This window comes from Colobus angolensis, unplaced genomic scaffold, assembly GCF_000951035.1.
Source record: "Colobus angolensis palliatus isolate OR3802 unplaced genomic scaffold, Cang.pa_1.0 Scaffold100, whole genome shotgun sequence".
Classification (NCBI taxonomy): Eukaryota; Metazoa; Chordata; class Mammalia; order Primates; family Cercopithecidae; genus Colobus; species Colobus angolensis.
Genome location: NW_012110920.1, coordinates 9,140,154 through 9,156,316, shown reverse-complemented (window position 1 = coordinate 9,156,316; position 16,163 = coordinate 9,140,154). Strand labels below are relative to the sequence as shown.

Here is a 16,163-nt window from a genome sequence, read left to right as displayed (position 1 = left end):
TCCATACTTAACAGCTAACAGCAACTGTTCAATAAAATATTAGGTATTATGTGCCAGGCACTGTCCTAAAAGCTTTACGTGTAATAACCACAAAAATCCTTTTTTTTTTTTTTTTTGAGACAGAGCCTTGCTCTATCATCAGGCTGGAGTGCAGTGGCACGATCTCAGCTCACCGCAACCTCTTGACTCCCTGGTTCAAGCGATTCTCCTGCCTCAGTATTCTGAGTGGCTGGGATTACAAGCATGCACCACCACACCCAGCTAATTTTTGTATTTTTAGTAGAGACGGGGTTTCACCGTGTTGGCCAGGATGGTCTCCATCGCCTGACCTTGTGATCTGCCTGCCTCTGCCTCCCAAAGTGCTGGGATTACAGGCATGAGCCACTGTGCCCCGCCCCACATAATTCCATTTTAAGGTAGGAAACTGATTCACAGAAGGGTTAAGTAACTTGTCCACTAACACACAGGGCTTGGATTCAAAGCTAGACCGTGTGGCACTAGAGATCATGTTTTCAACCATTATTTATAACCTTGTAAGGAATTTAATAAAAACATGTATCCAAAAAATATTTTACTTTGAGAAGTTAAAAGTTCTAAGCAGCAGCTGAATTAAGTTCCTGGAGGGAAAAGTAGGCTTCTAGACAGTACTTGCTACATAATAGCTGATTACAAAACAACTTTATTCAAAGGACTTGAAATCTGATATTTGCTGTTTCTCTCAAATGCTGACTCTGGCCTCCTGAAGTATTATAAAGTGACTCCTTTGGCAACTGAAAATAAAGAAAGGAACTCTTTGCAGACCAGGTGCCTCACACACAGGGCTTGGCACCCAGGTGATATGTAAATGTTGGCTGACTTAAACGCCTTCCAATCAAAGGCATTTTGAAATATGCTATTCATATTTCACAAAATGGCTTGAATATAAATTATTCAGAATGTCAAAACAAAGGGGCATGTGGCAAGTTAAGGAAATTAAAGACAAATGGAGTATAAACAGAATATTAAACCTTTTACATTCAAAATAAGGAACCTAGTTGCATACCCTAAAAACCCTCTTTCCTGGCTTAGCAAGGGATGAACTTTAGGGATCAAATAAGCCCATTCTTTAGTAACATAATATCTCTCATTTGTGATGTTATATGCTTGCTGCAGGCATACCAATATAAACAAGCTGCTTAATATGCTCAGGTGATTTCTTCTTTAAAGGCTGAATTTATCTTACATCATTTCTCAACAACCCCTACACTTTTTAGCTTGTACTCAAACACAGCTCAGAAATAAAACAGGTTTTGCTACCACTTTAGGGAACAAAATGGTTACCTCATAACAAGCTAGGGTTGTATTCCAGGGGTTAAAACATTAAGCTTAAGTCCAACAAAATGTGTTCAGCCTGCCTGTAACTTCCAACCAATATCTAAAGAACTGATGCATAATCCAATTTTTTTTCCATAATCCCTGATAATTTTATGAGTAATGGGTTAATTGGTAATGTGGCATGATCCAAACCTAGGGCAGGCAAAGAATTCCCTGTGAAGACCTGTGTGAGAAGCAATGAGATCTACCGACAAGAGCTCAACTGGGCCTACATTTAGCCCTTTATGGAATGATGAAGCAGAAACCACTTGTGTTGAACTGCCATAGGGAGGAAATGAACTCAGTTTTTCTAGTACAATGTTTTCACTCAGTCTCTCTTCTGACACACATTTGTAAAATGTTGCCCACACTACCTAGTTGTGGAATTGATTTTTCTCTGTGAGACTACTTGGCCTTTGCTTTAAGAGCAATGTAAAAGGAAGTCTGGCCCTCTTGGGACTAGGAAAAGCAGAAAAACAGACTTAAGAGCAGCAGTGTGTTGGCTATGACAGGCTCTCAAAAAGCATTTGTTGAACCCACACACGACCGATGTTACGAACATGGCCATAGGCTAATTTCAAGCTGGGAGTTAAAGCTGTTTTAAGCTATTAGGGCTGGGGATGGGGATAATGGGCTGACCCTCAATACAAGAGTAGCTACGCATGGTCTTGATCCATCATCAGTTAAATGTGCAGTCCAGATGAAGAAACATTTGAAGGGACTAGTCAGTCATCCTCACAAAATTAAATTAAGGGCCCATGTTGAAACAGCCAAAAGCAAACTCTTATACGGGATCCTAGCAATAGTGCTTGGAATGTATTCAAATGGAAAAGTTTGTGCTGGAAATACTTGTTTAGAAAAAGAACTACATCACTCCACCCTCCTTTATCAAGTAATCCAAGCCATCTTAAATGCTCAAGGTCTGACCCAGGCAAGATGTTTTTTATTAAAAGCTCTTTCAGCTTGAAATAGATTATAACTTTCGGAATAAACATTTTATTTAATGAACAAGTAGAAGGGATTCTTGACTACTATAGTTCTTTTGTGTAGACAGCTTCTAGGTAATGCAAAAAGCTCAGTAAAGGACATCAGATAAGGTAAAAGGCTTTATTATTCAGGATCAGCTCAAAGTCTGACACCGACACAGGCAGGGATAATTATCTCATTACAGTTGACCTTTGGCACCCATTTAAAAGTACTAGCTTTCCAAGTGAGACATGTTATACCCAGTAGACTCTTGGTATAGTTTTTGACAGCCAAATGTATCCCAATTTCACTCAGTAGTGCTGCCAGGAGATGTGTAGGGATACAAACAAAATCACCTACTTTATCGATCCTTTTCTTTTTCATGGATTTTTCCCCCCATTGGCTTTCAAAGCAAGTGAGATAAACAGCATTACTGGCAGATACTGGTCATAAATAACATCTTTCCAAAGTCCAACAGTCAAAAAACAAACACCAGATATAAGCAGATTTCCTAAATATTCAGTTAAGGCTATGGTGTGCTTGGTTTTGACCAGAGCAATTCTATGGCTTCATTTATTTTTCTCCCTGGATGAAATTATGCTTACTTGACCCATGCAATTTCAGTTGTTACAGCTTTAACTTATAAGATCAAAGGAATTAAAAAGTTGTCAGTAAGAACAGATTTTCAAATAATGACAAAAACCGACATAAAGTTACACAGTCCTCAGGGATATGGATAAAACGAACGAAGTTTCATGATTGGAAGGAGGCTCCCTTCTAAGTACATAGTACATAGAAAGTATGTAAAGCCTCTTTCCATGAGGTTACAAAGGTGAAGAATTTTAAAACAATGGTTCAAGATCACTGATACATAATTGTTGATTAAGGGGAGGGATGTTGAAGATATTTTGCACATTATTAATTTAGAGTCAGTCTATACACTCTCTGTATTAAATATCTAGAGAAAATTCTATTACTTTTCGGCTCAAGGCTATCTATACTAAAAGGCTATTGCTTTTTATGTACATGAAGAGAAACTCAAGATTTATGTTTCTGGTTCTGGATTTTCAGTTAAGAGCTATATTCTGTCGTAAAAATATCAATAAGAAATCATCACTTTTTTCTTAAAATCTGATGACTTATTTTTTAAAAAACATTGCAGCCCCTAAAGAACCGATGACTACACCTGAATTCAAACCCCAAACTGATTTTATAAAACATCTTCCTCTAGTAAATGGCGAAAATCACAACCTCCTGTAGAAAGTGATGTTGGGTTGGCTGACATACCAGATTGCTTGGTGAAAACATGGGGACCCGAAATCTCATACGGGAGATATATTTGAGAGAAAAAAGACAAACACAGCTTTCTGTTGTTGTTCTCCTAGTTTCTCCAAAGAGTTGACATTTATCACTGCATTTAAAATAAAGATGACTTTAACTCAAGAGACTGCATTTTAACACTGAACTGATATAAATGTACTTATCTGAACATCACATTTTTACACATACTTAAAAAAAACCCCACAAAAGCATAGTGAAAAGATTATGTATTTCAAATAAAATTATACATGTTGGAGGCAGAACAGAACCAGGGGTCTTCAGCAGAGGATTTCTTCAGCAGTCAGCCTTCACAGGCCTCATGCTGCAGCTGGCAGATACTTTCCACTGAGCATAGAAAAGTTTCAGGATAACAAGAAACTTGTTTTTTTGCCTCCATGAACCGGGATGTCATTATTGTAGAGAACATGAATAATTTAAAAAGTGAAAACTATTCATTCAAAATGCTAGAGTGACAAATTTACTTTATGAAATTTAAACACAGCATTCATCCTGGGGAAGCTGCATATACATTATGGTAGCAGAACCAGATTAGGTACATTTCAGCATTGAAAATATTTTGTCTAAAAATGAAAAGGCAGCTTTCTTAAAGACCAGAGTTATAGAGTCAGTCTTGTATTTTTCATCTTATTTTAGTGGACCAAAGCTCAGTAACTCACTCAGATTAGAATCTATAATTCTGTTGAGTGTTCAGGACCACAGAAGTCCTCCTGGGACTTTCTATGAAAGTATGTGCAGATTTTCCTCATGGAGCTGGGAGTGATGGTGACCTAGAAGAAGAAAGTTTAGATTTCAGAGATTTCCTTGAAGTTCAACTGTTACCAAGTTTTTACTATGGTGTACCTTAAATTTGGCTGCCAGAAATTTGATTGTTTAGTTAGCCTGCTTTCAGCTCCAAAAACTTTTAATGGCAATGTCTTTTTGGCTAATTTGTACTGACTACAGTAAAAACTTAACAGATGATATGTAGGGAAAGAAGGCATAGACTTTTTACATGAAAAGAAAACATTTACTAGCTAAGTCTCCTAATAAGAAACGAAGAAGTTACAATTAACATCCTTTTTGAAATAAATGAATAAATCAGCCCCCCCATTTATAAACAAAATAGGTATTCAAATGGAAGCTGTTACTCTCTTCTGAAGTTGACATTATCATCATATAAAGGTAAAAAATTTTTAAGAAATGTTAGCTTCAAATAAATTACAAGACCAGCACACTATTTCTACTTTTTAAAGATTTTAAGATTTATTTATCAGTGAAAGTAGTTTTTCCTTGAAACTACTTTTTTGCTAACACATAACTGAGACCAGCTCCCTTAAAAAAAAAAAATAGAAATTTTGGCTAGGGATAAAGAGCAGTCACAATTTTGAGAGAAGGAAAGACTCCTTATAACTCTTTTTTCTCCACTTTCTACAGCAAGGTCTTGATTGCAGTTTGTGTACTAAGTTGTCTTTAAAACGCATCAGTTTATTTTTCTAAAATTATGGGATAGGCTTTCATGAGAGCAGGTGGGGGATATGAACACTTATTAAACCAAAACTGGCCTAAGGTTGGTTATCTAGCTTCTGCCCTTTAAAATGGCAGATGATGCTGATCATGAGCCCAGATTCTATTTCAATCATCCTGCCACCACTTCCATAACTCATAACAAGAGCTACTGTGAAGTACAGTGGAAACTTGGTTAACCCATCTCCCCTTAACATGCAAACAATAGCAGCTTTTTATTCCCTCTGACAGGTGCCCATAGCTCACCCAATGCTCTCAGCTACTTCTGCCTCCACCACCGTAATGAATCTTGTTTTTCAAGGTTCACAAACCTATTTCTGCCAGCAATCACTGATGACTGATATTATCTAATTTAAATATTAAGTCAGTCAATGAAATGAGTTCTAAAAAGATAAGTGACACAACACTGAACGTTAAAAATAATAGATATAGGTGTCAAAAGTATTACTGTGGTGTGGCAAGATGATTATAAAAGACTGGGGAGAAGTCATAAAAATCTAGAAAGATTCTGCACTCAAATTGTTCTGTAAGTATCTAAGTTTCACTGTATTTTAAATAATCACAAAATGTAATTACAAACTGGAAATCTACTTATGGATGTTGGCAACTTTCCCATGAACAACAGCTTTATCTATAAAAAGAGGATGGCATACTGTCTAACAGGGGAGGGGAGATATTTTTGAATTGATATCCTGGAGCAAGATGAGGGCTTTAGTGAATCAGGCAACAGGGCTGAGGAGTATGGACCATGACAGGAGGGATTTTAATGGGAGTAAGAAGAGTTGCCAGATAGAATACAGCACATCCAGTTACATTTGAATTTCAAACAAAAAGTTTCTTAGCATAAAAAATTTTTAGTTAAAATATGGCCCATGTAAAATTTTGTATTTATGTGCTAAATTTGGTAGCACTAGGAATAAATAGATTTCTTTTTTAAAAAAAAAAAAAAAAAAAAGCATCTTGACTTGAGACATCTGGGTGTCTGGCCTCTTTTAAATTAGGAAATGTATCTTCCCACCACTGCTGACTTACCGGGCTTGGCGATGTCTTTCCGCTCTGTCTCCTGGAATTGGGTGTCTGGGATGATGGACTTCGTGGAGATGGATTCTCAGCCTTCCGTTTGGCTGCCATGGCCAACAACCAGTTTTTATTCTCTGGGGAACTATTCTCTTTGCCTACCATTTCAGACCCTTCTCCACAAGGTCTCAAAGGAAGAGGTAGCGTTCCACAGCTTTCTGAAGCATATGGACTGACAGGAGACGGAGGCTCTGAGATACTTGTACCAGCTCCTTCAATTTTGCTTGATTTGGTAGGACCTAGAGAGTCCTTACTAAGGTCTTCCTGGTTACCAGCAAGGCAGCACAGATCCAAATGAAGATTTTCAACTTGGCCATCAAGCTCAGTCACACAGTTACAACTCTTCACACACTTTTGTTTCACACTCTCCAGACAGCTTGAGTCTAGCCTCCTCTTTACTCTATTTCTGGACTCAGAGCAAGCCTCTGCTTGGGATGACTTCTGGCTCACGGGAATAAGGGCTTTTCTTGGAGACATGATCTTGGTCTCGGAAGCAGGTGGAGTGATGGGTGGTGATGAGGAAGGTGTTCGGGTCACCCAGTTTCTAATCGACATCTTGAAAGATGAAGGTGGCTTGGGAGAGACGGAGGAGACAGAACCTCTTCTGTTGAGGGGAGACCGGGCCTTGGCAGGTGGGGTTTTAATAGAGAACGTAGGAGTATTTGAAGGAAGAGGGAGGTCTCCAGCACAGCTTGGGGCACAAGCTGCGGATGACGGGGAAGAAATGGATGCATTGCACTTTACCCTGGGGGCTTTGGCAGGAGTACTCTGGCTACTCGTTACTGTTACTGAAAAAGAGGAGAGGATCATGAAAATCAGAAGTGAAAGCCATACAAAGTCCCTAAATTCTCATCAAGAAAAATCATAGTTAACTTAATTATCTAAGGGTCAATTTGCCAGTAAGTAGGTTATATACGTCACTTGATTCCAACCATACGCTTTTATCATTTTCCTTTCTCTTTTCCAAGTCACCAACCTCCCAACTATCCCATTATAAAATACATACTTGTAAAAATCAACAAAATACCAAAAAACATAAAGAGAAAAAATTTAAAGCGCCTACATAAACCACGTTTAGCATACTTTCTATATTTGTGCATGTGATACATACTACATATCTCAACTTCTTTCTATACAAAAATGAGACTGATATAAGGGGAAAGTGGCAGATAGAAGGCAGGACTAACTTGCCACTCAGAACAGAACAGCATGTGGAGACTCACATAGTGAACTTTGGCTCCAAGAACTACCACAGGAACATATCAGAAAAAACAAAATAATTAACAGATCCTTTGAAAGAAGTAGCTTGCTGCTACAAAATCCACAAGACAGCAGAAAAATTGAGTGCCCAAAGTGTGAGAGGGCTCCCGAAACTGCACGCTTGGTTGAAGAGGACGACCATCCCTGACAGAGAACCGGTCTTCGCGTCGGTCAAGGGTATACGAGCAGCTGCACTCCCCTGATAGAACCTCCAAACAAACTCTCAAGGTCCAAAGTGTGAGAGGGTGGCTGCGCATGGTGGTTCATGCCTGTAATCCCAGCACTATGGGAGGCTGAGGTGGGTGAATCACTTGAAGTCAGGAGTTCAAGACCAGCCTGGCCAATATGGTGAAACCCTGTCTCTACTAAAAATACAAAAATTAGCCAGGCATGGTAGTGTGCACCTGTAGTCCCAGCTACTCAGGAGGCTGAGGCAGAAGAATCACTTGAACCCAGGAGGTGGAGGTTGAAGTGAGCCAAGATCTTGCCCACTGCACTCCAGCCTGGCCGACAGAGCATGACTCTGTTTCAAAACAAAAAACAGTGTGAGGGGTGAAAATCCACCTCTGCACACATCCTCACTGGGGAACCTGAAAATCCAGATCATGGGAGAAGGAGAACTGAAATGAATTTAGAGAGCCAAGCAAAATATAAAAGTAGAAGCAGCAGCAGGAAGAGCCCTGTAGGCACTCCTGGTCCCCAGGGAAACCATTTCTATCTCACAGGGGTCTTTGGAGAGGGCAGCCAATGGAATTGGGGAAGGACCATAGGGAGAAGGAGACTTTCAGCTGAACTTTGTAATAATTTCAACTGAGCGTGAATTTTCCTGGGCAGAATCTGTGGGGGGGATGGGACAAACAGGAAGTGCACATACGAGCACAGAAGCTGTGGCAGGCAGATGGGCAAGGTCTAAAAGCCCTGCTTGCTTTCTTGGCGGGAAGGCATGTAGTCTAGGGCAAGATATCCACCCTGTGCACTGGAGGCATGGATATAAGTTTGGTTTTGTTGGGCTGTTGGGGAAGCACAGCAGGAGTGAGACTGGCCTTGCTGGCTGTGGCCTGTCACTGCTGGCTTTCCCCTATTTCCCTGGTGATGTGTATGAAGCAGCAGAGGCAGCCATAATCTCCCTTAGAACATAACTCCGTTGGCCTGTGAACCACCACTCCCACCACCCAGAGGCCACAGCAAGCCCCACCCAAGGAGTCTGAGCTCAGACACACTATCCCTGCCCCCACCAGATGGTCTTTCTCTAACTGTCCTGGTAGCCGTAAACAAAAGACATAAACTTGTGGGAGCTCTATGGTCCTGCTCATTGAGTGAGAAACCCGAACATTTATCCAGGCAACCTTAGGGCAAGCTTATATCCCCGCTATACTACCACCGCAGTTGATACTCTCTTGAAATCAACACCTCTGAGCTGGAGGCCAACCAATTCAAGCCATCACAGCAACTCAACAGAACAACCCTGCTCCAAGAAAGGAGAAAATAGCAGCTAATTCTACTGCCTGTAACATCTCGGCCAACCAGAGGTCCTGAGTCTGTCCATGTAATAACTTCAGTGCTAGTAGAACTAGCATTCAGGACAACCAGTGCACTAAACAAAACTACAACCAAATATTCTCACACAGTCCACTTCATTCCCTTGCTACCACCTTCATCAGAGCAGGTGCTGGTATCCATGGCATAAAGACCTGAAGACAGATCACATCACGGGACTCTTTGCGGACACTCTCCGGTACCAGACTAGAACCCAGTAGCTCTGCTGAGTGGCTCGACCCAGAAGAGCAATAACAAACACTGCAGTCCGGCCCTCAGGAAGCCCTACCCCTAGGGAAGTGGCAGAGCACCACATCAAGGGATCACCCTGTGGGACAAAATAATTTAAACAGCAGACATTGAATCCCAGATCTTCTGATATAGTCCACCCAAATGAGAAGGAACCAAAAAAACAATTCCGGTAATATGACAAAACAAGGTTCTATAACCACCCCTAAAAGATCACACTAGCTCACCAGCAAATGGATCCAAACCAAGAATAAATCTTTGAATTGCTAGAAAAGAATTCAGAAGGTCAATTATTAAGCTACTTAAGGAGGCACCAGAGAAAGGTGAAAACCAACTTAAATTTTAAAACAAAACAGGATGTAGATGAAAAGAATCTCCAGAGAAACAGATATCATAAATAAAAAACAATCATGACTTTTGGAAATGAAAGACACATTTAGAGAAATGCAAAATACACTGGAAAGTTTTAACAATAGAATCAAACAAGTAGAAGAAAGAATTTCAGAGCTCAAAGACAAGGCTTTTGAATTAACCCAATCCAACAAAGACAAAGGCAAAAGAATAAAAACTTCTCTGGCCTTGCTCGAGATCTAGACATCCAAATACAAGAAGCTCAAAGAACACCCAGGAAATTCATCACAAAAAGATCATCACCTAGGCACACAGTCATCAGGTTATCTAAAGTCAAGATGAAAGAAAAAATCTTAAGAGCTGGGAGGCAAAAGCATCAGGTAACCTGTAAAGGAAAAACCTATCAGATTAACAGCAGATACCCTACAAACTAGAAGGAATTAAGGTTTTATCTTTAGCCATATTAAATAATTATTAGCTGACAAAATAATTATCAGCCAAGAATTTTGTATCCAGTGAAAGTAAGCTTCATAAATGAAGATAAAGTATTTTTCAAATGCTGAGACAATTTGCCACTACCAAGCCAGCACAGTTTACAAAAACTGCTAAAAGGAGTTCTAAATCTTGAAGCAAAACCTCAAAATACACCAAAATAGAATCTCATCTCATAGTGGGGGACTTCAATATAGAAAGTCAACATAGAAACAATGGACTTATACCCTAGAACAAATGAATTTAACAGGTTATTTACAGAACATGCTACCCAACAACGGCAGAGTATACATTCTATTCATCAGAACATTCATGGAACATTCTCCAAGATAGAGACCATATGATAGGCCACAAAACAAGTCTCAATAAATTTAAGAAAATCAAAATTATATAAAGTACTCTCTCAGACCACAGTGGAGTAAAATTGGAAATCAACTCCAAAGGGAATTCTTAAAACCATGCAACATTAAATAATTTGCTTCTGAATGATCTTTGGGTCAATAATGAAATCAAAGTCAAGCTGGAAATTAAAAAATTATTTGAACTGAATGAAAAAAGTGACACAACCTAACAAAACCTCTGAGATACAGCAAAAGCTGTGCTAAGAGGAAAGCTCACAGCATTAAGTGCCTACATCAAAAAGTCTGAAAGAGCACAAATTGACAATCTAAGGTAACACCTCAAGAACTAGAGAAACAAGAACAAACCAAACGCAAACCCAGGAGAAGGAAAGATATAACAAAGATCACAGTAGAACTTAGTGAAACTGAAACAACAACAACAACAAAATACAAAAAACAAATGAAACAAAAAGCTGGGTCTTTGAAAAGATAAACAAAATTGATAGCCCACTAGTGAGATTAACCAAGAAAAGAGAAGAGAGGATCCAAATAAGTTCAATCAGAAATGAATCAGGAAATATTAACAACGAATACCACAGAAATACAAATGATCATTCAAGGCTACTATGAACACCTTTATGCTCCCCAACTGGAAAACCTAGAGGAGATGGGTAAATTCCTGGAAATATACAACCCTCCTAGATTAAACCAGGAAGAAATAGGAACTCTGAACAGATCAATAACAAGCAGTGAGATTGACCAAGAAAAGAGAAGAGAGGATCCAAATAAGTTCAATCAGAAATGAATCAGGAAATATTAACAACGAATACCACAGAAATACAAATGATCATTCAAGGCTACTATGAACACCTTTATGCTCCCCAACTGGAAAACCTAGAGGAGATGGATAAATTCCTGGAAATATACAACCCTCCTAGATTAAACCAGGAAGAAATAGGAACTCTGAACAGATCAATAACAAGCACTGAGATTGAAATGGTAATTAAGAAATTGCCAACAAGAAAAAGTCCAGGACCAGGTGGATTCACTGCTGAATTCTATCAGACATTCAAAGAAGAACTGGTACCAATCCTACTGAAACTATTCCAAAAAAGAAACAGGGAATCCTCCCTAAATCATCCTATGAAGCCAGTATCACTCTAATACCAAAACCAGGAAAGGACATGACAAAAAAGAAAACTACAGATCAATATCCCTGATGAACACAGATGCAAAAATCCTCAACAAAATACTAGCTAACCAAATCCAACAGTATATCAAAAAGATAATCTACCATGATCAAATGGATTTCAAACCAGGGATGCAGGGTTAGTTTAATATACACAAGTCAATACATGTGATACGGCATATAAACAGAATTAAAAACAAAAATCAGGCTGGGTGTGGTGGCTCACACCTGTAATCCCAGCACTTTGGGAGGCCGAGGAGGGCACATCACTTGAGGTCAGGAGTTTGAGACCAGCCTGGTCAACATGGTGAAACCCCATCTAAAAATACAAAAATTAGCCAGATGTGGCATCCCAGTTACTCGGGAGGCTGAGGCAGGAGAATCCTTTGAACCTGGGTGGCAGAGGTTGCAGTGAGCTGAGATCGTGCCACTATACCCCAGCCTGGGCAACAAGAGCGAAACTCTAAGAGAAAAACAAACAAAAACACATGATCACCTCAATAGAAGCAGAAAAAACATTTCAGAAAATCTAGCATCGCTTTATGATGAAAACCTCAGCAGAATCAGCATAGAAGGAACATAGAAGGTAATAAAAGTCATCCATGACAAACCCACAGTCAACGTTATAGTGAACGCTGAAAAGTTGAAAGCATTCCTCACGAGAACTGGAAAAACATAAGGATGCCCACTTTCACCACTTCTATTCAACATAGTAGTGGAAGCCCTAGCCAGTCACAGCCAGTTAGAAAAGAGAAATAAAAGGCATCCAAACTGGTAAAGAGGAAGTCAAGCTGTCGCTGTTAGCAAATGATATGACTGAATACCTGGAAAACCCTAAAAACTCATGCAAAAAGCTCCTAGATCTGATAAATGAATTCAGTTAAGTTTCAGGATACAAAATCAACGTACATAAATCAGTAGTACTGCTATACAACAATAGTAAACAAGCTGCAAATCAAATCAATAACTCAACCCCTTTTACAATAGCTGCAAAACCAAAGAATATACCTAACTAAGGAAGTAAAAGACCTCTACAAGGAAAATTACAAAACACTGCTGAAAGACATCAGATGACACAACAAATGGAAAAACACGTCCTATGTTCAAGGATGGGTAGAATCAATGCTGTGAAAGTAACTATACTGCCAAAAGCAATCTACAAATTCAATGCAGTTCCCATTAAAATACCATATAATTCTTCACAGAACTAGAAAAAACAATCCTAAAAGTTATATGGAACCAAAGAACAGCCCACATAGCCAAAGCAAGACTAAGCAAAAAGAACAAATCTGGAGGCATCACATTACCTGACTTCAAACTATACTACAAGGCTATAGTCACTCAAATAGCATGGTACTGTTATAAAAATAGGCACATAGACCAATGGAATAGAAGAGAGAACCCAGAAATAAAACTAAATACTTACAGCCAACTAATCATCAACAAAGCAAACAAAAACATAAGGTGGGGAAAGGACAACCCTATTCAATGGTGCTGGGATAATTGGCAAGCCACATGTAGGAGAATGAAACTGGATCCTCATCTCTCACCTTACACAAAAATCAGCTCCAGATGGACCAAAGACTTACATCTAAGACCTGAAACCCAACTCTAGAAGATAACATGGGAAAAACTCTTCTAGACATGGCCTAGGCAAAGAGTTCATGACCAATAACCCAAAAGCAAATGCAAGAAAAACAAAGAAAAATAGATGGGACTTAGTTAAACTAAAAAGCTTCTGCACAGCAAAAGAAATAATCAGCAAAGTAAACAAAGAACTCACAGAGTGGGAGAAAATCTTCACAATCTATGCAACTGACAAAGGCCTATTATCCAGAATCTACAAGGAACTCAAACGAATTGATACGGGAGTGCTGGGAAGGGAAGAGCATGGCTCCTTTAAATGATACAGAATGAGGGAAGAGAAGTGCTGGGTAGAAGGTGTGATCCCTGGCTAGGGCTCCATCCCCATGGACCTAGGTGAGGACAGGCATTTCCTGCCCAAATGTTGCATTTCCCAGATCACCTTGGCCTGCCACGCCCCCATCCTGTGCCTATAAAAAACCCCAAGACCCTAGCAGGAACACATGGTGACTGGATGTTGTGAGGAACACATAAGCAGAAAAAGACACTAGTGGCTGCTCGTCAAGCAGACGTTGAAAGGAGCACGCTGGCGGAAGAGCACACTGACAGGCTTCGGCGGGCCGGCAGGGCATCAACCGGTGGAATGATGCAGTTTGGTCGGGGCAGTCGGAGGAGAACTTGGGCCACCAAGGGCCCAACTCCAGGGGAAAACCATCTCCCTCCTGGCTCCCCCATCTGCGGAGAGCTACTTCTGCTCAGTGGAACCTTGCAGTCAAATTCTCCAAGCCCACATGTGATCCCATTCTTCCAGTACACCAAGGCAAGAACCCCGGGATACAGAAAGCCCTCTGTCCTTGCGATAAGGCAGGGGTCTAATTCAGCTGGTTAACACAAGCCGCCTATAAACAGCAAAACTAAAAGAGCGCCCTGTAACACATACCCACTGTGGCTTCAGGAGCTGTAAACATTCACCCCCAGACACTGTTGTGGGGTTGGAGCCCCACAGCCCACGCATCTGTATGCTCCCCTAGAGGTTTGAGCAGCGGGGCATTGAAGAAGAGAGCTACACCCTCATTGCACGTCCTGCAAGGGGGACAAGGGAACTTTTCGAGTTTTAAAATCAGCAAGGAAAAAAACAAATAATCCCATCAAAAAGTGGGCTAAGGATATGAATAACAGAAAATTCTCAAAAAAAAAAAAAAAAGATATACATAGGGCCTTCAAACTTACGAAAAAATGCTCAACATCACTAATAATCAGGGAAATGTAAATCAAAAACACAATGCAATACACCTTACTCCTGCAAGAATAGCCGTAATTGGGGTGGATGTGGTGGAAAGGGAACACTTTTACACTGCTGGTGGGAATGTAAACTAGTACAACCACTATGGAAAACAGTACAGAGATCTGTAAAGAACTAAAAGTAGATATACCATTTGATCCAGCAATCCCACCACTGGTATCTACCCAGAGGAAAAAAAGTCGTCATATGAAAAAGACACTTGCACATGCACGTTTATAGCAACATAATTTGCAACTGCAAAAATGTGGAACCAGCCCAGATGCCCTTCAATCAAAGTGGATAAAGAAAATGTGCTGTGTATGTATATACATATACACCATGGAATACTACTTAGCCATAAAATGGAATTGAAATAATGGCATTTGCAGGAACCAGGATGGAGTTGGAGACCATTATCTTTTTTTTTTTTTTTAAGCTGTTGTCTCGCTATGTCTGTCGCCCAGGCTAGAGTGCAGTGGCACAATCTCGGCTTGCTGCAACCTCAACCTCCATCTCCCAGGTTCAAGCAATTCTCCTGCCCCAGCCTCCCAAGTAGCTGGGACTACAGGCATGCACCACCATGCCTGACTAAGTTTTGTATTTTTAGTAGAGAGGGGGTTTCACTATGTTGGCCAGGCTGGTCTTGAATTCCCGACCTCAGGTGATCCACCTGCCTCGGCCTCCCAAAGTGCTACGATTACAGGCATGAGCCACTGCGCCTGGCCTGGAGACCATTATTCTAAGTGAAGTAGCTCAGGAATGGAACCAAACATCGTATGTTCTCACTTACAAGTGGGAGCTAAGCTATGAAGATGCAAAGGCATAAGAATGATACAATGGAATTTGGGGACTCAAGGTGGGAGGCAGGTAAGGGATAAAAGACTACACATTGGTTACAGCATACACCACTTGGGTGATGGGTGCACTAAAATTTCAGAAATCACTACTAAAGTACTTATCCATGTAATCAAACATTACCTGTTCCCCCAAAGCTATTGAAATTTTTTAAAAAGGAGAGATCACTATATATATATATACACTATTTAGTAATCTTTTATCTCAAGTCAATTTATTTGTATTATGTATATAGGCTATAACGTGATGTTTTGATAACACGCATACATTTTAGAATGATTAAATCAAGCCAATTAACATCACTTCATATATTTCTGTGGTGAGAACATTTAAAATCTACTCAGCAATTTTCAGGTACATAGTACATTATTGTACTCTCTGCTCCTGTGAGTTCAACTTTTTAAAGGATTCCACATGTGAGATCGTGCAGTATTTGTCTTTCTGTGTCTGGCTTATTTCTCCTAGCATAATGTCTTTCAGGTTCATTTCTGTTGTTGCAAATGACATTAACTTTCTTCTTTTTCAAGGTTAAATAGTATTCTATTGTATATATACATCATATTGTCTTTACTGTTGATGAATACTTAGGTGATTCTGTATCTTGGCTATCATGAATAGTGCTGCAGTGAACACTGGAGTGCAGGTATCGCTTCCACATACTGCTTTCATTTTTTTGGATATATGCCCAAAAGTGAAATTGCTGGATCATTTGGTAGTTCTATTTTTAATTTTTTTTATTTTTATTTTTTATTATACTTTAAGTTCTAGGGTACATGTGCATAAC

General features: G+C 39.8%; 1 protein-coding gene across 2 annotated transcripts in view; it reads right to left on the bottom strand.

Annotated features, from left to right (window-relative positions):
* Positions 1 to 2,281: 2,281 nt before the first annotated feature.
* Positions 2,282 to 16,163, bottom strand: part of DTL (denticleless E3 ubiquitin protein ligase homolog (Drosophila)) — a 74,540-nt gene continuing 60,658 nt past the window's right edge. For both annotated transcript variants that reach the window (XM_011938473.1, XM_011938482.1), the window contains 2 exons: positions 6,196 to 7,028; positions 2,282 to 4,427 (listed from right to left, as the gene is read on the bottom strand). In XM_011938473.1, the coding sequence (XP_011793863.1) occupies positions 4,329 to 4,427; positions 6,196 to 7,028 (932 nt within the window). In that variant the 3' untranslated portion in view covers positions 2,282 to 4,328. The remainder of the gene's footprint in view (positions 4,428 to 6,195; positions 7,029 to 16,163) is intronic.